General features: G+C 48.8%; 9 protein-coding genes across 9 annotated transcripts; 4 read left to right on the top strand and 5 right to left on the bottom strand.

Annotated features, from left to right (window-relative positions):
* Positions 1-895: 895 nt before the first annotated feature.
* Positions 896-4,494, top strand: N7520_010860 (putative RNA binding protein Jsn1; the record flags this gene model as incomplete). The annotated part of the gene is made up of 2 exons (XM_057144793.1): positions 896-1,107; positions 1,170-4,494. The coding sequence occupies 2 exons, from the start codon at positions 896-898 to the stop codon at positions 4,492-4,494; spliced, it is 3,537 nt and encodes a 1,178-aa protein (XP_056990547.1).
* A 525-nt stretch (positions 4,495-5,019) lies between these two features.
* Positions 5,020-6,450, top strand: N7520_010859 (MT-A70 family; the record flags this gene model as incomplete). The annotated part of the gene is made up of 1 exon (XM_057144792.1): positions 5,020-6,450. One exon carries the CDS (start codon positions 5,020-5,022, stop codon positions 6,448-6,450), a length of 1,431 nt encoding a protein of 476 aa, XP_056990546.1.
* Positions 6,451-6,857: 407 nt separating this feature from the next.
* N7520_010858 (uncharacterized protein) lies at positions 6,858-8,842 on the top strand (the record flags this gene model as incomplete). Its single annotated transcript, XM_057144791.1, has 5 exons — positions 6,858-7,105; positions 7,281-7,790; positions 7,845-8,001; positions 8,051-8,383; positions 8,447-8,842. The coding sequence occupies 5 exons, from the start codon at positions 6,858-6,860 to the stop codon at positions 8,840-8,842; spliced, it is 1,644 nt and encodes a 547-aa protein (XP_056990545.1).
* Positions 8,843-8,973: 131 nt separating this feature from the next.
* Positions 8,974-9,761, bottom strand: N7520_010857 (ubiquitin carboxyl-terminal hydrolase; the record flags this gene model as incomplete). Its single annotated transcript, XM_057144790.1, has 2 exons — positions 8,974-9,662; positions 9,710-9,761. The coding sequence occupies 2 exons, from the start codon at positions 9,759-9,761 to the stop codon at positions 8,974-8,976; spliced, it is 741 nt and encodes a 246-aa protein (XP_056990544.1).
* Positions 9,762-10,732: 971 nt separating this feature from the next.
* On the bottom strand, positions 10,733-11,416 carry N7520_010856 (ribonuclease H2 subunit C; the record flags this gene model as incomplete). Its single annotated transcript, XM_057144789.1, has 4 exons — positions 10,733-10,765; positions 10,824-11,038; positions 11,094-11,168; positions 11,251-11,416. 4 exons carry the CDS (start codon positions 11,414-11,416, stop codon positions 10,733-10,735), a joined length of 489 nt encoding a protein of 162 aa, XP_056990543.1.
* Positions 11,417-12,625: 1,209 nt separating this feature from the next.
* Positions 12,626-13,607, bottom strand: rex4 (putative 3'-5' exonuclease; the record flags this gene model as incomplete). Its single annotated transcript, XM_057144788.1, has 2 exons — positions 12,626-13,223; positions 13,279-13,607. The coding sequence occupies 2 exons, from the start codon at positions 13,605-13,607 to the stop codon at positions 12,626-12,628; spliced, it is 927 nt and encodes a 308-aa protein (XP_056990542.1).
* Positions 13,608-14,019: 412 nt separating this feature from the next.
* On the bottom strand, positions 14,020-15,430 carry N7520_010854 (ribosome biogenesis protein NOP53; the record flags this gene model as incomplete). Its single annotated transcript, XM_057144787.1, has 3 exons — positions 14,020-14,239; positions 14,294-15,241; positions 15,297-15,430. 3 exons carry the CDS (start codon positions 15,428-15,430, stop codon positions 14,020-14,022), a joined length of 1,302 nt encoding a protein of 433 aa, XP_056990541.1.
* A 269-nt stretch (positions 15,431-15,699) lies between these two features.
* On the top strand, positions 15,700-18,227 carry cef1 (putative cell division control protein (Cdc5); the record flags this gene model as incomplete). The annotated part of the gene is made up of 4 exons (XM_057144786.1): positions 15,700-15,725; positions 15,776-15,809; positions 15,866-16,209; positions 16,262-18,227. The coding sequence occupies 4 exons, from the start codon at positions 15,700-15,702 to the stop codon at positions 18,225-18,227; spliced, it is 2,370 nt and encodes a 789-aa protein (XP_056990540.1).
* A 1,615-nt stretch (positions 18,228-19,842) lies between these two features.
* Positions 19,843-23,044, bottom strand: N7520_010852 (ankyrin repeat protein; the record flags this gene model as incomplete). The annotated part of the gene is made up of 3 exons (XM_057144785.1): positions 19,843-21,184; positions 21,231-22,053; positions 22,114-23,044. The coding sequence occupies 3 exons, from the start codon at positions 23,042-23,044 to the stop codon at positions 19,843-19,845; spliced, it is 3,096 nt and encodes a 1,031-aa protein (XP_056990539.1).
* Positions 23,045-23,791: the final 747 nt, after the last annotated feature.

The following is a 23,791-nucleotide window of genomic DNA, read 5'->3' as shown; positions in this document are numbered from 1 at the left end:
TTCAATTTCAATTCACTAAAATTAGAAGTACGAAGGTTCAGAGGTAGAACAATTGGATTGTGTGTCAAAAGTGAAGCTGGAGGCCACAACTCTCCACCAACCACAAACTCCTCGAGCATCCGGATCTCCCCCAACATCTTCTTCCTTCTTCCACCCTTTCCTCTTTCTCACCTCCCCCCACACTTTCTTCCTTTCTTTTTTTTCTCTATTACTACTTTTGCATTTTTATGCGATTTGGCTTCGGTAATATCTCTCTTTTGTCCCCCCCAGAGTCGCGCAAACTGACTGACTTCTCCAGCCGCCTCGATCCCTTCCCCCGATCCCGTCTGCTTCTAGTCCTCACTTGACGCTCCTTTGTGTCTGCATTTCTTTTCACCTCAATTTCATGCATCACTTCGAGGCGCGCTGGAGGTGATTGAAATACTGTGAATCTTGATTTCGACCGCTTGATTTCGTCGGTTTTTTTGGGTCATCACCCCACAGTGAATGTTGTGAGTTTGTCACCTGAACTTTTTTCTCCGTCAGTGCTCTCGTTCTGGCATGTCATATTGAAGAACTTCATCCCCTCTTCACATTGCACACCTGAATTCCATAATGAGCTGAAATCGCTTTGTCAACCCCTCCCACTTTTCCGCTACCCGGTCATCCAACTATGTACCTTTGAAACAACCTTGGCTGACTGGCTTTGCTCGGAACAGATAGACTTCATCGATTGTTGTCTAGTCCTACTCTTTAAATACCTTCCTTCGGATCGAGATTCTTCATATGCTGCAGGCGACGCACACGCGAATCTAAGAAACCCATATCCGAGTCTCAACGCTGTCAGTCCCTTTCCATATTGGGACACATAGAGCGATAGGAAATAGAACAATCGCGTGAATCTGGGAAAATCGTTATGTTGCCGGTTTCGCGATCCGAACAAATGAGTTACAATTACGTTCCAACCTCTCAGCCCATGTCCGGGACCTCGACAGGACGCAATTCTCCTAGCGACTTGGCTGGGTCTGGCACGGCGAAGGCACCCTTTGGGCCCCCTGGGTCGATTGGCGCTACGAGGCTGGGGGCTGGATCCCCTTCAGAGTTGGGGGGACGTTTATTCCAGAAGCGGTATGTACACCACGGCAAGGGCAAATGGGATGAGTCGAGCTGACCAGTCTTTGATCCTCTAGAGCCCGCGAAATTCAAGCGCAAGAAGGCGTGTCTCCTAATATCTGGGGCCCTCCCACAAGTGGCCATTCAACTCCACTTCGGGAGAACATCCCCGAATCGCCCAGCCAGGATAGCTTTCCTGACTTTAATCCTACCTCCAATGCCCCTCTTTCTGGCTCTGGCCGCAGGGCCCGCGCTGGGACAGTGCCTTCCCGATTCCCACCGATGGCAACCCTCAGTGAAACGGATCTTCAGCAGCCATTTATCTCGCAAACCTCCCGACCAACACCATCTACCAGTCCATTCCGCCCGGTTGTCTCTGGGATTGACACGGGCTCGCAGGTGACAAGCTCAGGCGCGCCTAATCCAGCTCTGTTGTCCCGTCTTCGAGCTGGCTCGATGCCGCAGAGAAGCGGCTTGCTCGGTTCAGGCAATCCTTTCGGCTCGTCACTGTTCCCTTCGGCTTGGTCGACCGGTCGTGAACGTGCTTCAACCTTGACTAGCATCCGATCTTCTGAAGACCCGAACTCCCCCAGCTATTCTTCGTTCTCGCGAGATGGACTTACAGACTCTGACAGAACTTTGGATTATCTTGGTCTTGCGGAGACTCCTCAGTCTGCACGGGCGTCTCTTTCACGGCCATCGATGGAAGCTCTCTTGCAACAGCAGCAGCAGCAGCAAGCACAGCAGCAACAACAACATGCAGGACTCCCAGGGCTTCTGGCTGACATGGCAATGATGAAAAGCAGCAACCGCTTTCGGTCTTATTCCGTTAATGCCAAGGAGAAATATGCAGATGATGAGGATATGGCATATGAGAGCCACTACTCTCAGCTCCCCTCGGGAAGTCTCACGCCCTCTGCTGCCGCAACTGCAGCTCAACTCGCCGCGACGCAGGCACAGATCCACCAGCACAATCTAGCCGTTCAGGCCTTTGCCTCCCATGCTTCAGTTAACCGGCCGCGGGCACGAACTGCTGGTATTCTAGAGGCCCCTCCCACCCGATCTTCCATTCGTAATTACCTCGCAACTCCTTCTCGCCTTGACAGCTCGTTCAATGCCGAAGATCTCATGGGAGAGAATGACTATGATGACCTGTCTGAAGCAGTTCTTGGGCTACAACTCGGTGTGAACGGTGCTGCTGTGATGGGTATGCGGGCACAGGGTGAGATGGCCGATGAAAACAATCAGGATGGACCGACTCGAGCTCTATGGATCGGCAGCATTCCCGTGTCAACAACTGTGAGCTCCCTGGATGCCATTTTCCGCCTGTACGGAAACATCGATTCCACTCGTGTCCTGACCCACAAGAACTGTGGATTTGTCAATTTTGAGCGTCTCGAAAGTGCAGTGCAGGCGAAGTCAGTTCTGAATGGCAAAGAGATCTTCCCCGGCGCAGGCCCTGTTCGGATTGGCTACGCCAAGGTTCCTGGTGCTTCTGCCACAGGCACCCCTGGTGCAAATGGCATCCAGTCATCCCCAACCCCCGAGGCCGGCTTCAAGTCTAACCTCGCGTCGGGTGATGGTCTGGATCGAGCAGAGATCAGCTCCGTTCCTCAGATTCCAGCCCTCAGTGACCTTCTCCCTGAGATGGTGGAAATTGTCCAAGAATTTGGGGCCAATGAGGATGACAAGAACAACATTACCAACATCATTCAAAATGCCATTGCTTTCCAAAACTTCGAGGACGAAATCTCTCCTATCCTTGAGCCGAGCCAGACTCGGATGTTTGATGCCCCTCGTCTCCGTGACATTCGGAAGCGAATCGAGGCTAATACTTGTTCCATCCAAGAGATTGAAGAGACGGCTGGTGCAATGCTTCCGGAGATTGCAGAGCTGGCTTCTGACTACCTGGGCAATACCGTCGTTCAAAAGCTTTTCCAATTCTGCTCGGAGGCCACCAAAGAGCAGATGCTTTCTCACATTTCTCCTCATCTCGCTGAGATTGGTGTGCACAAGAATGGAACTTGGGCTGCACAGAAGATAATTGAAGAAGCCAAAACACCAACCCAGATGAACATGATCGTTGACGCACTTCGTCCATACACTGTACCTCTCTTCCTGGATCAGTACGGCAACTATGTCCTCCAAGGCTGCTTGCGGTTTGGTGCACCTTACAACAATTTTATCTTTGAGACTATGCTCAGCCGGATGTGGGAGATTGCCCAGGGCCGATTTGGATCCCGAGCCATGCGTGCTTGCTTGGAAAGCCACCGTGCTACAAAGGACCAGCAGCGGACACTTGCTGCAGCCATTGCCCTTCATACCGTGCAGTTGGTGACAAATGCCAATGGAGCTCTTCTGCTCACTTGGTTCCTTGACACTTGTAACTTCCCCCGCCGTCGGACTGTACTCGCTCCTCGACTTGTTCCTCATCTTGTGCACCTTTGCACCCATAAGGTGGCCTACCTTACGGTTCTCAAGGTGATCAACCAGCGCAATGAGCCCGAGGCCAGAGATATCATTCTCAAGGCCTTGTTCTTCAGCCCTGGTGACGAAATTCTGGAGAAGATCCTGAGTGACCAGACTTCGGGCGCCACTCTAATATTCAAGGTCTTGACTACCCCCTTCTTCGACGAGTCTATGCGTGCGGAGGTTATTAAGAACGTTGCAAAGGTCTTGACCAAACTGAAGGCCTCTCCTAGCCAGGGATATAAGCGCCTGATGGACGAAGTTGGCCTCACCTCGCGTGGGAACGGCCGTGAGCATCATCATGGACGCGAACACGGTGCAAGTCACTCTTCCACACCCGAGAAGTCTCAACCGCGTCAATCTTCTCGACACGGTAGTACCAACTACCCCTCGCAGCCTTCTATGGAGAGACAATACAGCGGCCAGTATCCTCTGGGACAGAACCCCGACTCCCGACCAATCTCTGCCGACCACCACAATGCCCCGCCGCTTGATCCATACACCAGCAATGGCATTAACGGCTTTTCGAATCCCTTGAATGGTCTCGGTGGTGTTGGGTTCCAAGATCCTGTGGCCCAGCTTCCTCAACTGCAGTACCAGAACTATCTCGCTGCCCAGGCCCGTGGGGTCTCTCCTGGTGGCATGTACGCTGGTATGCCCGGGGCGATTGGTGGGGCAAACTTCGTGTACCCAGGTGGATCGCCATCAATGGAGACTCTGCGATCCATGCAGAACCAGCAGGGATCACCGCTGTCAGCAGGAACCAACCCCATGATTGGTCAACCAAACTACCCCTCCCAACAATTCAGCCCTGTGATGCCTCCTGCTCAGGTCTACCAATACCCTCCGCAATTCTACCCCCAGGCACAGTCAGTCCAGGGACAGTCCAGCGGAGGCCGACGTGGACGGGTGAGTTCTTTTTACGATGCCTAGGCACTTCGCCCTGACATTGGCTAACTTCATTTCAGCGTTGATACTCGCATATGATTTTTTTAATCAAATCTTCCCTGCCTTCATCTACCTGTATAAATTCATTTCCCCGTTTTCTTACTTTTGGGCCATCTTATCATGGAGATACAGCGGGCTCTCTAGCTTTGTTTTGTGAAGCCATGTCCTTTTGTCTCTGATCGGACGCTGGATCGCCGGCAGGGGAGCGAGGATATGGCAGAGGAATTTTGGGGGCTGGAACAAAAGTGTCTGGTGTCATGTATCTTCATGGAGACGAGCGTTTCTTCTTTTTTTTTTTCAAATGATAATGTATCTTCTGATCTGATGATCCTTCCGGCCTCTGTTCATTTGGGCTGAACCTGGTAAACTTATTTGCACTGATTCAATTTCCAATTGAAATTTTTCAGCCGCATGACTAGATCTAGTAAAATGTAATTTGCTGACTCCGCCCGTGTCGATGCTTAATTCTCCACCCACCTCAATCATCATTCACGCCAAAACATACTAAAAATGGCATATTCTCAGAACCCCGCCATCATCTTTCAAAACACTGATGAGACAGTCTATCTCATTGACACTCCTGAATCGATTGCCCATGCACAAGTATTGCAGACCACGGTATCAAACCAAGAATGTGTACCAACCGGGAAGACCTCTAAGAGGTCTCTTATCTCTACTGTGCCTCTGATGACGCCGTACTCATCTCGAACAGAGCCGAAGAAAGACTCTGCGCGTGCTAAAATTCTATCTAGAATTTCACCGAGCGATCAGCGATTTCACGGTGAATTTATCCAGCCGCTTGTGGCGAGCGCGTTAGATGAGTTAAGGGACCGATTTTTGCCATCTGATGCGAGATGGTGTGTTCCTAGAACTATCCAAAATGAGACAGTGCATGGAAAAGAACTGTCGCATAGCTTTAATCCATCCATCAAGAAGCGGAAACTCGAAAATCCGCAGAATGTGCATTCTCCATTGCATCAGGTGGATAACACAAGCCCTATTTCTTTGACTGGACCTCCCACAATCCTATCCTCGAGTTCTGTCAATATCTTTAGCTTGACATCAGAATTGGAAGGCCTGGTGAAAAATCCATCCTCAGAGGAGGCGATACTATCAATCAGTACCATCGGACATGATGGGAAGCGCTCTTCCTCAGAATACCTTATCCCACCTCAGTCTGCTTTTGTGCTCTGCACCCTCCCCTTGTCACAGCCAGACCCCCTTGAGACACCGATCCCTGGAATACCTGGAAGTCAGCGTTTTAATTTGATCCTTTTCGACCCACCCTGGCCAAATCGCTCTGTTCATCGCAGCAAGGAATATCAAACGCATTCGTATGACGAAATGAATGTTTTGAGCCAACGGCTTCATGATATTTTACGTGTTCACGCTTACGATCCTTCGCCTGATGATTTTCCCAAATCAGCTACGCAGGTCTCGAGTCAAGAAAGTTTTGCAGCTATCTGGATCACCAATTCCGAGAAAGCCCGCAAAGTAGCCTATGAATCCTTACTGGCTTCTGGATTTCGCATCCACGAGGAATGGATCTGGATCAAGATCACCGCTGATGGACAGACGGTGTATCCATTGGACGGGCTCTGGCGAAAGCCATACGAGATTCTTGTTATTGGGCGGAAAGACACGTCTCCAGTGGTATTGGATGCAGGGCGTACGATATCGCAGGAAAATGATCTACTCGGTGTCGATCCAAGCACGATTACGAGAAGAGTGATTGCAGCTGTTCCAGATCTTCATTCGCGAAAACCAAATCTGAAATCGGTATTTGAGCGGGTATTGTTTGGATCTACGTTGTCAACTCGCAAGTCTTATTCGGCGCTCGAAGTATTTGCTCGGAGTTTAACTTCCGAATGGTGGGCATGTGGGAATGAGGTTGTGAAGTTCAATTCCCGGGACTGCTGGTTCGATCACGATTCGACCTGACCGACAATTGTACTTCAAGATTCGCAATAGTCATCATTTGATTTATCAGAGGCAAGCCAAGCCTAGCCCCGGCTCCTGGACCCAATCAATTGCCGGCCCCCAAATGATTAAAAACATGGCGGAAACTCTCCGCATGACAGGGGCATAATTAATTGTTCAGCAACTTGCGGTGAAAATCAATTTTGCTACATTGCAGCTCACATGTGCAAGGCTGTGGAGTATTTATAATGGAAATTGTTCAAAATACATATAAGGTGTGATAGTTGCACCCCACTTGGTGCGGCAAAAACGAAGCTAAAAGCTATATCGCCCCTGGAGAAATCCCCGCCGTCGTAATCTCCATTATCGATTTTAATCTTGACTTTTCTTCGACTTCTAAGTTTACCACGTCCACGAATCCTGCAACAATGGTTTCACAAAACCATGCAGATCAGGAAAAAGGCCCCGAGGTCACATTAACGCCCAAAGAAGACTATGCGCAACGACCAAAGTGCTTCAATTCAACCATCCAGGAATGTCTGTTCGTCCTAACAGCCACCATGGCTATCGGTCAGCAATCCTTTTTCCAAGGTTGCATCGTGGGCGTGACTGCATCCATTGGATCAGATCTGAATATGAACTCCGCTGAAATCACCTGGATCAATGCTGGTGCCTCGTACGTACATTCTCTATAAACCTCTACCCCAAATACAATACCCTCATGTGCTATGCCTACCTACCCAGTCAAGACGTCCATGAATCCAAAAAACAGCCACGAGCTACTGCTTCTCTTCTCTACTCTTCCATTTCTATATACCATATCATTTCACTAACCAAATATACATCCCCAGCCTCAGCAGCGGCGCCTTCCTACTAACATTTGGTAAACTAGCCGACATGTTCGGCCGGAAAGCTCTTTTCATCATTGGCATGGCCGGCTTCACCCTCTCCCTGCTAATAGCTGGCTTCGCCACAAACGCCATCTACATGGACGTTTTCTCCGGTATTCTGGGACTCTTCGCAGCGGCAGTGATCCCGCCTGCTGTCGGGACCCTGGGGGCTGTGTATGAGAAGCCGTCGAAGCGGAAGAATCGTGCATTTGCCTGCTTTAGTGCGGGTAATCCCCTGGGCTTTGTGGGTGGTATGATTATATCTGGTGTTGCGTCAAATGAGTATAACTGGCGGGCTTCGTTTTGGGCTCTTGCGGTTGTTTATGCTATTTTTACGGCTTTGACGGTGTGGACTGTTCCTGTTGATGGGTTTGCGAGGACGCCTCTTAGTGTTGAGGCATTCAGGAAGTTTGATCTTCTTGGGACGGCTTTGGTTATTGTTGGGTTTGCGTTCTTTTCTAGTTCGCTTTCGTATGTTGTCTCCTTTCTGGTTGGGTTGGCTTGGACCAGGCTAATTTTCTACAGACTTGCGGGTGATGCGCCGGATGGCTGGAAAACTGGATATGTTCTTGCTCTATTTATTGTTGGCTTTTTCTTGCTGGTTGTATTTCTGTGGTGGCAGTCTGTTGCGACAAATGCTCTGATGCCATTGGGGATTTGGAAAGATCGGAATTTCTCCCTTGTATGTCATACATCAAGGCTGCAGTATGAATATTGCTAACTCTTTTCAGATCATGGCAATCTTCTGTCTCGGTTTCATGGGTTTCTCCGCCGTCACTTTCTACCTATCCCTCTACCTTCAAGATGTCAAACACCTCACGGCGTTGGAAATTACCGCACGTTTAATGCCAATGGTAGTCAGCGGTGTCACAGTCAACGTCATCTGTGGTTTGATCCTCCACCGAGTCAGCAATAGTGTGTTGACCGGTATCGGTGCACTAGCATATACCGCCTCGTTCCTCATTTTAAGCTTCATGAAAGAAGATTCGCTCTACTGGGAATACATATTCCCAGCCCTGATACTTGTGGTCGTTGGTGCTGATATCCAATTCAACGTTACAAATGTACGTCTTGCACTCCGTTCATCACTTCTCTCTGGTGGCTAACAAATGTGTTTTTATCTCTAGATGTACGTCATGTCATCGCTGCCACCCGGTCAGCAATCAATCGCCGGTGGAATCTTCAACACAGTCAGCAAGCTATGCTCCAATCTGGGCCTTGGCATCGCTACCTCCATCGAGAGTTCCATCGCCAATAAGATGACTGCTTCTACACCGGCTATTAGGCCTTATCTAACTGTCTACTGGTATGCTTCTGCAGCGGCCGGTGCTTCCCTTTTCCTGGTTCCTTTCTTGACCCTAGGGACCCAGGGTGGAGATAAACCTAGTGATGCCGAGGATGAGAGTCTAGACACGAAGCTGGAGGAGACGAAGGTCATCATTGATGCTAATTCTGCGCCTGTCGCTCCTGGAACCGAGATTCTTTCCCAGACGTCGGCCGTGGAGGTTGTGGAAGAGCGTTGATTTGAGAGTCGATCGACGAGTGAAGTTGAGGAGATGCGAACGATATCCGATAGACAATTAATAGATGCGCTTTTTTTGACTGTTCATCGAGTTCCTCCGCCAGCAGCCTAGTTCCAGAGAAACCGATCGGTCTAAAACAAATCACTCAAACTAACGAGACTAAACCTCAATTCCCCCTCCTCCATCCCCCTAGCGATGAACTTCCTGACACCCAAATTCAACGCAGTCTCACTCAACGCATCCTCGTCGTCCTTAAGTGGTCCTCTAGCTAAGGGCCCCTTCCTCCTTCCATCAAGCTCCCAAAGCTGCCCATCCGCCTTAACGAACGCCACAAAGTGCAAATCAACATCATCATCCGCTTGCGGGGCATCCGTACCACCCAAGTTCGCTGCATTCGCATGTGCACTCTCTAACACCTTACTATCATAAAGTAGATCCGCCCGACGAGAAGGCTCCAGATCCTGCGCCTGGCGGAGAAGCTTATCCAGATCGGAGTCTTCCTCAACATGTGTCCGAGCATCGCCGTTTGCAACAGCATGCAGAAGTGCGATTAGACCGCAGGAGTTGCGGATCGTTTGTTTGAACCACATTACTCGTTCGCTCGGGCCGTGGCCGGTGTATTCTTGGAGTGTGGCGTCTTCTTTCTTACGGTGTTCTTCGTAGGCGGGGGTGACGGGGAAGACGAGGAGGAGGGCGTACGATGGACGTGGAACGAACCCTAGGAGGTCTGCGTCGTTGATTGAGTATACATCTGAGAAGCCGCGGTCTTGGCTGAAGCCCAGGTTGTGGACGAGGTCGTTCATTACGTTCGCGTCGTTTTCTGTTTTGTTAGCTGGGTTGGTGCGGGGTTGGTGGGGAGGTTTGTACCGAGAGGCACGAAGGCCTTTTGGGTCTTTGGGACATCGGGGTTGTCGGTCATGGTGGATTGTAAGTTAGATTAAGGGGTATTTCCCAAGTTAGGAAGTATTGAGGAAGTTATGGGAGAGAAGTGGATTGTTTGCGGGGTTTCGACACGTTTTGGGGTGGCCAGCTGGGCTTTATCGGCTTATCGGAGATCTCCACTTTAGCTATATAAAGTGGGAATTTGTAAATTCATATTGAATACTAACTTACTATCTCATATATATTCATAATAGACTAGACCTTAATTTCATTCATCAAACAATCTAGAGTATGGGTCAGGTGACCCCCTACGTTTGCTTCAGCGCTTGCATGTCTTAGACTCTTAGCTAGCTCTCTCTCCCTCTTCCTCCTCCTCCATCCCTCTCATAATACAGAACATGACGCTTTTCCCCCTAAACACAGTGATGGCGTGAGCTGCGCAATCCTCCACTCAAATGCCAGTTGATATATCTCCATATGAAGCTTCACTGCCCACGGAAATATATCGAATGCGATGAGGTTTTTTCTATGCCCATGCTTAGACAATACCCTGCAAATCCTAAGATTTCTGCCCGTTCGCTAACAAATACCACAGAATATCAAGAAGGCCAAGAAGAGAAGTACAGCTGTAGCACTGAAAGTACCAGAAAGCCTTCAAGGCCAACGAGCTCCCCACCGCCAGGGCTGAGCAGGAGAGGGGCATGCCCGTCTCCGGGGTCATGGGCTAGGTGGTGAAGAATCACAAGATTCTGGAGGAAGAGTACAACGAGAGCCAGGGGGTTACACTTGAAGAACACGTTCAACGACGGCCTAGGGCGAAGGTAGACACTCACGGACAGAAGGGGGGGTTGACTACATGTATTTCTGAAAGGATTTGAAGAAACATAAAGCATGGAGCCAATCAAAACTCCGATATTGTTCACTATATCCAACATCTAGATGAGTTCCATGGGTATCACTACCACTTGATATGATCATGTCGCCAATCCTTAACCCAATTCACTCCTTCTATTTCGCAGTATCTATCGGGGTTCCATGCATCTAGAATTCCCAGTTAGCCACCCCAGTGCACAGACACTAAGACATGGAATATACATACCGTCTCCGCAAATCGTATCCACTCCTCTACTCCCTTCACGAACAAATCATCTGCCGCAGGCAGCATCTCGTGTTGCCATACAATCATCTCGTCAAATGTACCCTGTGTCTCCAAAATCTTGACCGGTGCCTCGGGTCCATTCTCGAGGATCTCAACATCCTCACAGCCCTTGTCTGCCTGGGGCAGAACACGATCTGTGGAAACCGCGACAATTCCTGTTGTACGAGAAACTTAGCCCGTGTACACTGTTCGAAGCTAGCGTATGCATACCTTGATACCCCTCGGGAATCGCAACGCGCCGCCCGCGGAGTTTGCGCCCTCGGAAGTATGCATCATGTGTGTTGTCTGGTAGTCATTTCGGATTAGTTGATTGTCCGATGCCACAATTTAGCAGACGGTGTGATGTTGTTCTGCATTCCGTGTATACCTTTTGCGTCTGTGACAGGTGTCCAGAGGCGATCGCAGGATGCAATGGGGCCGTCGTGGTGGATTTGGCAAGGAAGGATATTCGGTGTGAGTTTGGGTGTGGATGACTCGTCTTTTTGGTGTGTTTTGGGCAGAGGGCCTGCTTGGAAGGCGTACATGTCTGGCATTGTTGGCCGGGTCGGAGATCTGTTCTTCGCGCTGTAAATTTGGCAGAAGCTGCTATATTAGATTTGTGTATTATCTCAATGAAAATTGCTGTGTACTGCTTAGTAGAAAGTATATAGACAGCGTGTCTGTGGTAGAAATCAATGTCGATGTTGGAATTTGCGGAGTTGGAAATGAAGCGCGTCGCGTCTCCGCGTTAAGTGGATTTCGGCCATAGTAACTCACCAGTTCACTCATCTTGTCCATTCAGCGTACTTCAGTCACCACAATATCGTCCTTTTAGTTCAATCACATATGCCTATTTCAGTCGAAATCTCTATCAATTCCCTTGATACCAGGGAAGAGGATTCTGAAAGTTTGCCTTTTTGTGGAAGGGACAATTTGAAGAATTGCGAGATGAAAGCTTTAGCCTAGGAATCCAGTTGCCGAAGCACCAATCAACCCTCGACTTCCCCAATAGAGCCTGCCCAAGTGACTGCCCGTTATATAGATATTCTGCATCCCTCGGCTCTTAGTACTTTTGGCTGCCTCGCTGGGATAGGATCATCAATTGCTCCAGTTCTTCTCTACTGACGCTGTCGCAGGGCATTCGTGGATATCAAATACCCTGGACTTTGATCAATCCCAATCTTGAGCCCCCTTTCCATAGCTGACAAAGACATGTTAACGAAGCAATACTCGATTTCCATTCAAATAGAGATCAAACAGCGGGATGGGAAAAAAATAGAATAAACAATGACGGGGAGATAGGCTACATATGGCAGGATTTATATGTAGCCTACAGCGATTTCTGGGCTAGAGTAGGGTGGATCGTATATTTTACTTGAGTATCTGGCAATCGCTCCACGTGCCTCCCAATTTACTCTTATACACCCTAACACATATGCAAGAACATACCCATGCCTCCAAATTCGTTAGCACCCTACAATTTCAACATTTCAAATGTTTGTTTTTTGTTTTGCGTGTCGTCGAGTACTTGACTTGAAACCATGGGTATGTTTCTGATTGGGTTACAGTAGACAAGGTGTACAAGAGTACTTTAGGAGGTACGTGGAGCAATTCCCATCAGTATACATACTTCCCTAGGTGTGGAGGTGGATTCGTGAATAATAATATTCAATTCTTTAACTTGATGCAAATTTGGGGTATACAAAATGTCTCTACAATAAGTACAGTTCCTGCGATGCCTCATGCCAGCCAGTTATCCAGCATCACCGCTTGCGAGTAGTCTTCTTCTTTTTCTTCTTCTTGTCTCCCTTATCCTTGCCATCCACAGGAGCCCGCACAGGCCACTTCTTCAAGTGTTCCCGTTCGAAAGCGTCCTTTTCCCTTCTATACAACGCCATAGTCGCACGCGCATCTTCTACCGAAGAGTGTGCACCATCCTGAATCTTCAATCCAAGGAAATGCTCCGCAAGAATCTTCAGTCGCGGGGAACCACCACCAGCAATCTTCCGGTACTCGGGGTGTTTGCTCGTGTCTCGGATATCGCGCTTGGGGTGACCAAGCAGTAAAGCGTCCAAATCGTTGCTCACGGCGTGACCGACCAGAATTCGGCCATCCATGATATCGGCCACCTCCTTTTGTACTGCTTCGAGAGTTCGTGCCTCTACCATGTGCTTCGGAGCGATGCCGCTGACATGGGTTCGCCAGTCTGTTACCATCTCCTTGGGTCGTACATATGAATCGTAGATTTGGTCGCCGTTGAAGTTGACGATACTGACACGCGCAAGGACAGAGTCATGATCGGGATTTGGGCCTACGCCAACCATCTCACAATCCATGGCGATGTATTTTCCGAGCTCGGCCCTGAAATAGAAAGTGTGAGTGAAACGTATAAGCTTAATTGAAATGTAGTACTCACGTTTTTGAGCGGCCCTCATTCACCTTGGTATTCTGAGCATCAGCGGCAGGCTGTGCTGAGAATCCAGCACTGGACTTTCTTCGTAGAGAAGGAGTTGACTCCCCATTTCCGGCGATTTTAGATGCGTCCCCCATTCTCTGTAGATTATAGGCACTTGGCGCGCGTTTTGTCTGTTTCTTGTCGGTAAATTTGTGTTTCTTGATGGGACCAGAGCCCGAGTCTCGGTCTGAGGCTTTGCGTTTTGTGCTTGATGTAGTGGTTGAGGGGCTATCCTTCTTCAACGTCGCCTGTAGCTTCTTCCAGTTGCTGGAGAGGCCACTCATATCCATTCCGACGGTGGATTATTGTATCAGGACTTGTGCATGGTGAGGGAGATTGGAGATGGACTGATTGCCGTTAACTTTTTTTTCTGGCAGAAAGGCCGATAGGAACACCGCCTTTATATTCCATTCGGGACTAGACCGTAATAGGCAAATATTTTAATTTTACTATTAGATTCAGGTAGGCATTGTTGTTGTCATATGTGACTATGTCGAGTCTGTTTAAAATCCAAGGTTGAAAAAGGCGACCAATGGGGAAATGATGATGCTTTTCGTGGTGGATACAGTCACCAGGCCTACATGTATAATCATGAACGAGACGGAATCGAATTTCAAACCCATTGATTGTGCAGAGAAAATTTTATATGTCCAAACGCCGATGCACGCTTTTACCTAGGTATTAAGTAACAAGAACAACAGTTTAGTCGAAGCCAGGAACCTTGAAGTCTTTGGACATCCACTTCTCGGTAATCTTTCTCTTGGCCTTGCGAGCCTGTGTCACCGGCTTGCGAGATTCGAGCTTTCCTTGAACAATCAGTGTTCGGAATCGGTCATCCAGCAAGTTTCCTTCCGGCTTCAAGAGTCGGAGGGAGTCCTGAAGTTCATCAGGAAGAACCAGCTCCAAAGGCTTCTCCGGGGGTCTGGGATGGTCATTAGCAATAGCTCACATATATATACAATAGAGGAACACATACGCAAGTTTCCCTGCAAACGCCTTGCGTCGAAGCTTAGTATCGTCACCCTCTTCATCATCATCGGCATCGGAATCGTTGGCTGCTTCGAGCGCCCGCTGCCGGGCCTCTTCGGCAAGCAGCTCGACTTGCTCGGCTTGTTTCTCTGTCGCAGCCCTCTTGGCCTCCCATTTTGCCAGACGCTCGGCCTCCTTTCGACGGTTGATTTTGTTGCGCTGGGTCTTGGTCTTTCGCTCGGGTCGCTTCTTGTTTAACCACTCAGGCTTCTCATATTCGCTCTCGAAGCCCTCCCAGGCACTTTCGTCGTCAGACTTTACTTCGCCGTCGTCGCCTTGTGCTGCCTCCTGCAGGAGTCTCTTCTTTTCTTCTTCCTTCTCCTCCTCGAGACGCTTCTTCTCTGCCTCTACAGCAGCCGCACCTTGCTCTTGGAGTAGACGGTCCCACTCATCGAAGACGGGGTTGTAGCTGGTTCCTGCATGCGGCTTGCGAACTGATGGGATGGGCTTTCCATTGGCGGCAAGTGAGATTGGAGCGTGCCTAATGGTCTCCGGCGCGACCTTGGCCTTGGGCTTCACCAGGAAATCAAATCGGGGATCATCCACGACGGCCGATGCAGTTGCTTCGGCGTCCTCCGCCCAAGGATCGTAGAGTTCACTTCCATGAATCTTGGTGCCAGCGGTTCCATCCTTGGCTACCTGCTTCAAGCGCTGAAGTTCCTTGTTGCTGACCCAATCCTTTCTGTGTTTCTTGGTCTTTGGCTCAATAACTCCATCGGTGATGTTGGAGTTTATACGCTTGCGACCGTCCAGAGCGGGAATGACAGACCGCTGGGCGATAATTTCATCCGCCTTGAGTGGCTTGTGCTTTTTGGAAATTTGTTTGCGCACTTCTTCGTTTCCAGTAGTATCGAGAATGAACAATTCGTCAGACGGCTTCTCTGAGATAAGACCACTGTGCAGTATAAGCAAAATGCCTTCGAGTAAAGAAGAAAATGATAAAAACATACCCTTTGATCTCTTCTTCATTCAACTGGCGCAGACCTTCCTGCACCTCAGTAACGTCGACATTCTTGCGCCAAGCCTTCTTACCCTTACGGGACGGCTGTTTGAACTGGCGAGGGGCTTCCACCGATGTAGACATGGTTGATGCTCTTATCTTCCTTTGCAAATTCCGAAACCAAAAAAAAGTGAAAAGCCCCAAAAATCTGGATCTGCTGACTAAGGCGGGGCGGTCACACCGGGCGGTGAAGGACCTAAGCTCTTGGCATAACTCGTCTTTTCTGGCTGCACCTACTGCGCGTCACTTTCAGCCCGGGGACACTCGACTTTTATCTCCCGGGAATCTGAAATTCAAAGAAATAAACGGGAGCTTGCTTGGTTTGACCAGATTCTTGGTCTCAATCGCACATCATGCCGGTCGTCAAAGGAGGTGTTTGGTATGTTCACTCATTATCCTATTCTATGGCCGCTACTAACTAGATCAAAGGACTAATATTGAGGATGAAGTGCTTCGTGCAGCTGTATGTATCTATCGTTTTAATTTTTATTTGATCGCGCGATACTGACGCGACTATAGGTCTCCAAATATGGTCTCAATCAATGGGCTCGAGTCTCCTCTCTCCTCGCTCGGAAGACGCCGAAGCAATGCAAAGCGCGCTGGATAGAGTGGTTAGACCCTGGCATTCGCAAGGTCGAGTGGTCGCGAGAGGAAGATGAGAAGCTTTTGCATCTTGCCAAGCTGATGCCAACACAATGGCGTACCATCGCTCCGATCGTCGGTCGCACCGCAACACAATGTCTTGAACGATACCAAAAACTTTTGGACGAGGCCGAAGCTCGTGAGAATGATGAGCTTGGATTGGGGGGTCCTGAGGGTGGAGAAACAGCTGCTCCTAGTGCGGATGATGTTCGCCGTTTACGGTACGTTGATTATTCTACAAACATACAGGTCTTTGTACTAAAAGTGCTACAGCCCTGGTGAGCTAGATCCCGACCCGGAATCGAAGCCTGCGCGCCCCGACACGATCGATCTGGATGAAGATGAGAAAGAAATGCTTAGCGAGGCGCGTGCACGTCTTGCCAACACACAGGGTAAAAAGGCGAAGCGAAAGGCCCGAGAACGTCAATTAGAAGAGTCCCGTCGACTTGCAGTGCTGCAAAAGCGTCGTGAACTTAAGAATGCCGGTATCAATGTTAAGGTCGTGACTCGGAAGCCGGGCCAGATGGACTACAACGCAGACATTCCATTTGAGAAGCCAGCCGCTCCAGGATTCTACGATACTGCAGAGGAGGAGATGCGGAACGAGCGCCAGCGTGAATTGTTCGACCCCCGAAAGCAGCAGCTGGCCAACAAGCGGAAGGGTGATCAGGATGACGATGCCGAGCGCAAGAAGCGCAAGAACGACAAGAATCCCAACGCTGCTGCATTTGCCGCGGCTGCCCGTGCGGGTCAGATGCAAAAGATTCGAGAGGCAGAGCAAAGCAGCATGCGACGGGGTCTGGTGCTGCCTGTTCCCCAAATCAGCGAAGGTGAGATGGAAGACATTATCAAGATGGGCATGGCCGGAGAAAAGGCCAGCCGAATGAGCTCAGATGAGGAAGGCACTCGGGGACTCATTGGAAAGTATGGATCCATTGTTGGAGGCACTCCCATTCGTACGCCACGTGCTGCTCCTGAAGATGACCGTATCGCGAACGAGATTAAGAATATTCGGGCTTTGACTGAAACACAATCTTCTCTGCTTGGCGGAGAGAACACCCCCCTCCATGAGGGCGGTTCATCCACTGGCTTCGAGGGCATCGCCCCCCGGAGACAAGATATCGTCACACCTAACCCCATGGCGACACCTTTTCGACAGGCCAACGGTATGGGCGCAACTCCTATGCACGGCGGGATCGGACCTGGTGCCACCCCACTGCGTACACCGCGCGATCATTTTGCTTTGAATCAAGATGGTGCAGCTGGACAGCTCATAGGCAGCACACCACGAGACATCAAGCTGCATGAAAACTTCACACGCCAGCAGATCCGCAGCAAGCTATCCTCGCTCCCCAAGCCTAAGGAGTCGGAATGGGAACTTGAAGAGCTCCCATCTGAAACAGCCGAGCCCTCGGAGGTCGCGATCAGCCAGGAAGATGCGGCTGAGCGGGATCGCAGAGAGCAGGAAGCACGGGAATTGGCTGCCCAGGCAGAGTTCAAGCGTCAGTCACAAGTATATCAGCGTGGTCTCCCTCGACCAATCGTCCTTGACATTGATGCTCTCATGGCGCGTGCTTCCCAGGTTAACAACTCAATCGAGGGCCTGATTGCTCGGGAGGCCGCCGTACTAATCGCATACGACTCCCGGAAACACCCGGTCCCCGGTGCCAAGGTTGAGGGAAAAGCACCCAAACTGGGACGCCCGGACGATGTCTATATGGATTCAGCGCGCGCGGCTATTGCAGCGGAGATTGAGCAGCAGCAAGACGAGTGGCACGAAAAGTTTGACGGAGTATGGTCGTCAACTCGCGCCAACGCTCTTCCAGGCCTAGATGGCTATGCCGACGATGAAGAGCAAGATCCATTCCTGGAAGAACAACGAATGATCACCGCCTTCGATAACGTTCAAACAACCCTGCTCGCCACCGCCGAGCAGGGTAACAAACTTGAAGGGAAGCTTGCCAAGGTCCACGGTGGATACCAGAAACGAGCCAAGACACTCCGCTCTAAGATCCTTGAGGCTAGTATAGCTTTACCCAAGGCACAAGATGACTTGGACGCTTTCCGCACACTTCAGATCTCCGAAGAAGCTGCTGTTTCTCGGCGCCTGGAGAAGCTCCGCGAAGATGTATCCTTTGTCATGCGCCGGGAGCGTGAGGCTCAGGAGCTGTACAGGACTCGAAAGGAGGAGTTAGATGAACTGGTTGCTGGTACCGCCACTGTGAATGGGTGGCATTAAAATTATACCATACTAAGGCCCCTGCTTTTTTCTCTCGCAATCATGACCCATTGCAGGCTTCATTTATGTATCATTAGGAAGGTTAATTTGCTAGGATCATGCAAATCCATTCGGAGCTTTACATACTACATTTCCAAGGCTTTCCAAGGTTCATCATCAAAGACTCGGTAAAATGTAATGATTCTACCACCGTTGTCATCTGAGTTCGGTATTTCAAATTCCCAGGTGGTTTTAAACTAGACGGCATTAGATCCACAAAGCGTTGTCAATTGAGTCGAATATGTACATCGTACTTGACTATTTCTCCATTCAAAGGTGAACAAACGAAAACGAGCCTAGGATCGTTTCTGTGGATCTCGTCTACTTGAACACCCAAACCACGTACAGCCGTTCTGGAAATCGGCTTCACCAATACACACTCAATCACTCTTTTCTAACCCTACCGTCAAGACCCTAGCGCGTAATACCCATTGGACTGGCCACACTCAGTTGAGTAGTAACGCTGTAAAATGCAGCTGGTATGATGTAGTATCAAACGGAATTCACTACCGAGCACCGCACCCTATATATAATAGTAAATATGATATTTACTTGCTTTAAGATCTCAAAGTAAAAGTAAATATAAAGGAAATTTAGAAAATGCCCTAATATATCAACAATCACACTCTTGACTCTATTTGAGTACTAACCGATAGGCATATATAACTATTTCTAGGAGCATATATCAATGTTGAATAAATTGAACTGTCATATTATCGCAATACCGATATTACAGTAATAATTCGATAAGGTACAGTATATACATTCCAGTCAGACCCGCACCTACTCAAAGAGTTATTGAGCGTATAGGCGATTCTATAGATCGTATTAGGACTAGTGCCATGTTCAGCTGGACTCAGCGCATGATCGTGGCGACTCTTGTTAAGCGGCTATTAGAAGTTGAATGAATTAGTTCATTGCTAAAGTCAATCTAATCTAACTATATGCCTTCAATGTTCACTTTGATAATCAAGGTAGACTCAAACGAGAATGAGAGCTTCACAACCGAGCTTATTAATACTGGCTTAAAAACATCACGCTAAGGTTTGCTAAAGACTTCTTTAATAGTATTTAGATAAACAAAATAGGAAGTAGTTACAGATCAAAATCTAAAACAATCATATAATCCGTCCGAATACAAAACTTAGATAAAAGGGGTCTTTGCCTTCTTTACTAATATGGTAAGAGCATTACTTTCATACGGATTCTACACGCTTATCACTATACCTGTCTAACTTTTTTGGCTTCTGAAGCTAGCATATTCGATGGCTATAGAATATGAGATTGAAGAGACTGCCATGGAATAACCGCTTTTTCTTATTAACAAAGTATTGATTATCATATATCAGTTATTAGCTGCTTATGGCATAGCCTTTTTAACAATCTGGATTACACTCCGACAGGCCTATGAGCTGGCCCATGTTGAAGTCTAAAATTGGCCATTTTCAAAACGAAAAAAAAGAAACAAAACCGAGAAGAGAAGTAACTTAAGAGACTACGTCTTAGCTGAAAAGCTCGTTCAATACCTCGTTTTCGTTTGCTACTGACCATGCCAACGGCGTTCGATCAAACGTCCTTAAATTCGAGTTGCCCCCCTCTCGAGTAGCCTTACTACTGCTTCTCTTCCCCTCTCCGCTGCCAATGCTAACGGTGTTTGCTGGAAATTGTCCTCAGACTCGAGGTCGGCCCCCTTCTCAATCAGCAGTCTGACCACCGCTTCGTGCCCGTTCCTTACTGCCCATGCCAACGGTGTTTGGCCACGAAAAGTATCCTTAAACTCGAGGTCGGCCCCCCTCTCGAGTAGTAGCCTTACTACTGCTTCTTTTCCCCACTCCGCTGCCACTGCTAACGGTGTTTGACCAACATTGTCCTTAGACTCGAAGTCGGTCCCCTTCTCAAGTAGTAGTCTGACTACTGCTTCTCGTCCCCACTCCGCTGCCCATGCCAACGGTGTTCGATCACAATTGTCCTTAGACTCGAGGTCGACTCCCTTTTCGACTAGGAGCTCGACCACCGCTTCGTGCCCGTCCCATGCGGCCCATAACAACGGTGTTTGACCGTCCAAATTGTCTTTACATTCCAGGTCATCGCTACTTTCATTTTGGCTAGCAGCATTTTTTGTATCTGCTTCGACTGAATTCTGGAAGAGAGCTTCGATTGCCTGCTCAACCCCGAAAAGTGCTGCTAAGTGAAGCCCTCTCATTTCCGTATTGATCATTGTGTCGTACATGCTTCCGAAGGTGTATATTAACGGTTGGCCTGCTGCTGCTACTTTTGCCTTGGACTTGAGAAAGAGGATAGCCTCTGGGCAACGAACTGAAGCTTTAAGAGCGTGGTTTCCCCAGTTCTGTGCAGCGTAGCTGTACAGCTTATTCAACAGCATCCTCTCTTCTAACTCATCAAATGTTCGACAACCCCCACTCTCAAAAATGTCAAATGAGAGGTAAGAAACGCAAGCTTTGGTGATATCGATCTCTGCATCTGGAAACCAATGCTTTTGTGTTCGCTCGAAGTACTCCTGCGCAGTGTAGTGGACCAGCCGGACGATGTCGCTTTCCTCATCGACGGTGACTAAGCCAGCACAAACCGAAACCAAATCTTCAATCTCTGGCAAGTTGTCTTTATCGAGCTCGGGCTCACCAACTTCTACACCAAGAGCGTGTTGGAGCTCTGAGGTGGTAAGTGGCCTCTGTGCATTGGTGATCCATGCGAGAGTTTTATTTGCAAGTTCCCGAAAGCCAGTTTTCTGTTCATTGATTCTGTGAATTGCTTGATCGTATGCTCGGCTCAGCACTTCCACTCTCCGGTCCTCGTCTATCCCGTGGCTTTGGTTCTGGAACTGACTTAGGGCAGTTTTGATAGCTTTTGGTGTTGGCTTGTCGTCAAGTGAGCCAATATAAATTTGTGCTAGAAGGAACCTGTGGAAGTCAGCGATAGTAGAAACCATTAATGTGCAAAACATACATCCCATCAACAGCGCATGAGATTTTGGTTGTAATCTCTTCTTGAAGCTGTTGATTCCTCTCAACAAACGCCGGTAGCTGTCCTATATGTCCCTTAAGATACCTTTTGACATCTTCATTGCTTGCACAAATCTCCAATATCGTTCCTTGGCTGAACCTGGCGGTGATCTCCGGAATAAATCTTGATGTTGCAAAAATGTTCGCTCCGCAGTTGGCCTGGAGGGTGAAGATCTCCGAAATGAATCTAGAGCGGCATTCATCAGACGCTTGACACTCGTCAAGCGCATCGATAAGAATAAATACCCTTGAATAAAACGTCGCCGCTGAGCAGAGAGCCTTCGATAACTCGTCAAAAGATGGCCGCGTCCGCCGGTATATATGCTTATTGTAGAGATCACCCAGGCTATCTGGCAGCGAGGGCTGGTGTTGACTCAGTTGCTTCAAGAGACTTGCGACCAAGTCGTCGAGCCTTTGCTCAGTTTGTCGACGAAAACTGCAGAAAACATACGCAATCCCAACAGATCGGTCGGAGTGAAACCGTGTAGTTAGGTGATCGATGACCGCTGCAGTCTGGATGGTCTTTCCTGCTCCGGGGATTCCGGGACAGAATAACGTTTGTTTGTCCAAACTCAGCCATGTCTGATACTTCTTGGAGTCTAATAGCCACTGACAAGTTCCAGGTTGTCGCCTTTTGAGAAAATCACTTTGTTGGGGGCCATATTCGATAGGAGTGAGCCAATTAAGCACCCTCAGGTCTTCTCTTTTATCCAATCTGGACCTCACTGTTTCAACATCGTCCCCAATTCTATCCATATTATCAAGGACTATTCATGCATTCAGGACCTGCTGCATATATTTGTATATATAGGTTGATAGTTACTAACCTTTGCTTAAAATATCCTTCACTGGGCGCTCTGCATCAACATCACTCGGTTGTACATATTCAAGAAGCTCCTTCGCAAATCCCGCTGCCGCTGCCGCTGCATGCTCTTGCCAATCTTTGTTCTTGTGCGAGTCTGCATAATCGCAGACCCCTCTGATCACAAGACATGGGAAGTTGTTCATCAGGCCTGCCGCTTCCTTTTCGACACAGAGGATATGACCACCAAGATCTCTTTTCAGTTTATCTCGGAATACGGCATCCTTGATCACTTGGTTACCAGATGCGATAAGACCAAAATGCACCCGCATCTCTCTTGGCTTCCTCTTTACAGTCTCGGCTCTATCGCAAAATGAACAGCTTTCTTCTTCCTCGTCGTCTTCCTCATCTTCATGCCCATCAAGAGGAACATCGCGACCCGCGACATGGCTATAAGTTGCTTTGAACAGGACATCCTCAAGCGAATCAGACCTCAAATACTTGTTTGCCAGTCTCGGCCATTTCTCTTTCAGCTGATCTAGATACTCTGGTATCTTTGATCCGGTCAATTCGTGATCCGTCTCCAATTTTGTCAGGGCCGTTAACAGCGAAGTCGGAGGATTGTTCAATGACCCAGTCCGCTCAAATCTCCCCTCTTTTGTTTTACCAAGGTCCCATTGCACCACGCCAGGAAACTGGCCGACTGGCGTACTGACAACCACATCGCCAAGCCTGACTTTAGGCGGAATACCGCCCCCAATGCCGACCATCAATCCGAACTTGATGGATGGAAAAGTGGAGATCATTCGAGAAGCAACAGTTGCCGATTGATTATTTCCAATTTGGCCCTTAGGGAGGCAGGCTATAACAATATTGTGCTTACCAATAGAGCCAAGTGTGTACGTGTTGGGATCGCTTGCAGGCTTGGGGAGATCGGGATGTCTCTCATCCAGCATGGCCGTGGCCGCGGTCTTTTCTTTCGGGAGAGCGCACACCCATCCTACGGTATACTTGCCATGAGCTCTGTTGGATGTTTGCGCAGATATTTTTCTCACGAGGCGGACAGAGGGAGAGCATAAGTTGTTGGAAGGGAGTTGGGCACTTACAAGCAGTCACCTGATTAGGAGTCACGTACATTGTGCGGGGCACTTTGGTGGCTGTTCATATACCATTCAAGGCAGAAGTCCGCGAATGGGATCCCTTCTGCCACTTCTTAGCAATCCTATTCTGTGATAGTGCTCATGCCTTGGCCACTTTTTGAGCAAGCCCGTCTCTCCCAGTTAAATTCCCACAGAAATCCATTCAATTATCGTAGGCTTTTTATAATTTACGTATCAAGAGTGATTCTCGAAATTGGCTTGACCAATATACACAGAGAAACTCTTTCCTAGCCCCACGGCCAAGGCCTTAGCGCAATCATTTATTGAGCGGCTCGCATCGAACTGCGGGGCGCAGTAAAATGCACCGTGTATGTTACAGTAATATGAGACATATGATTATATTATGCGGATGAAAGGAAAGCCCATAGAATTCCAGTCAGTATCAATTGTAGGGAAAACTACCATACCCCGAACAAAGTCATTGACCCGAACCGACCATTAAAGAGTACATATTGTCACAGTACAAGACTAGACATCTTGCAATAGTAAAACAGATCGTGCACCCATAGGCTATTGAGGCGATTACCCTAGCTTTCTAAAAGC

Source organism: Penicillium odoratum (assembly GCF_028828045.1).
Source record: "Penicillium odoratum strain IBT 22623 chromosome Unknown utg000008l_segment0_segment0, whole genome shotgun sequence".
In the NCBI taxonomy this organism is placed as follows: Eukaryota; Fungi; Ascomycota; class Eurotiomycetes; order Eurotiales; family Aspergillaceae; genus Penicillium; species Penicillium odoratum.
This window is presented reverse-complemented; position numbering and strand designations above follow the sequence as displayed.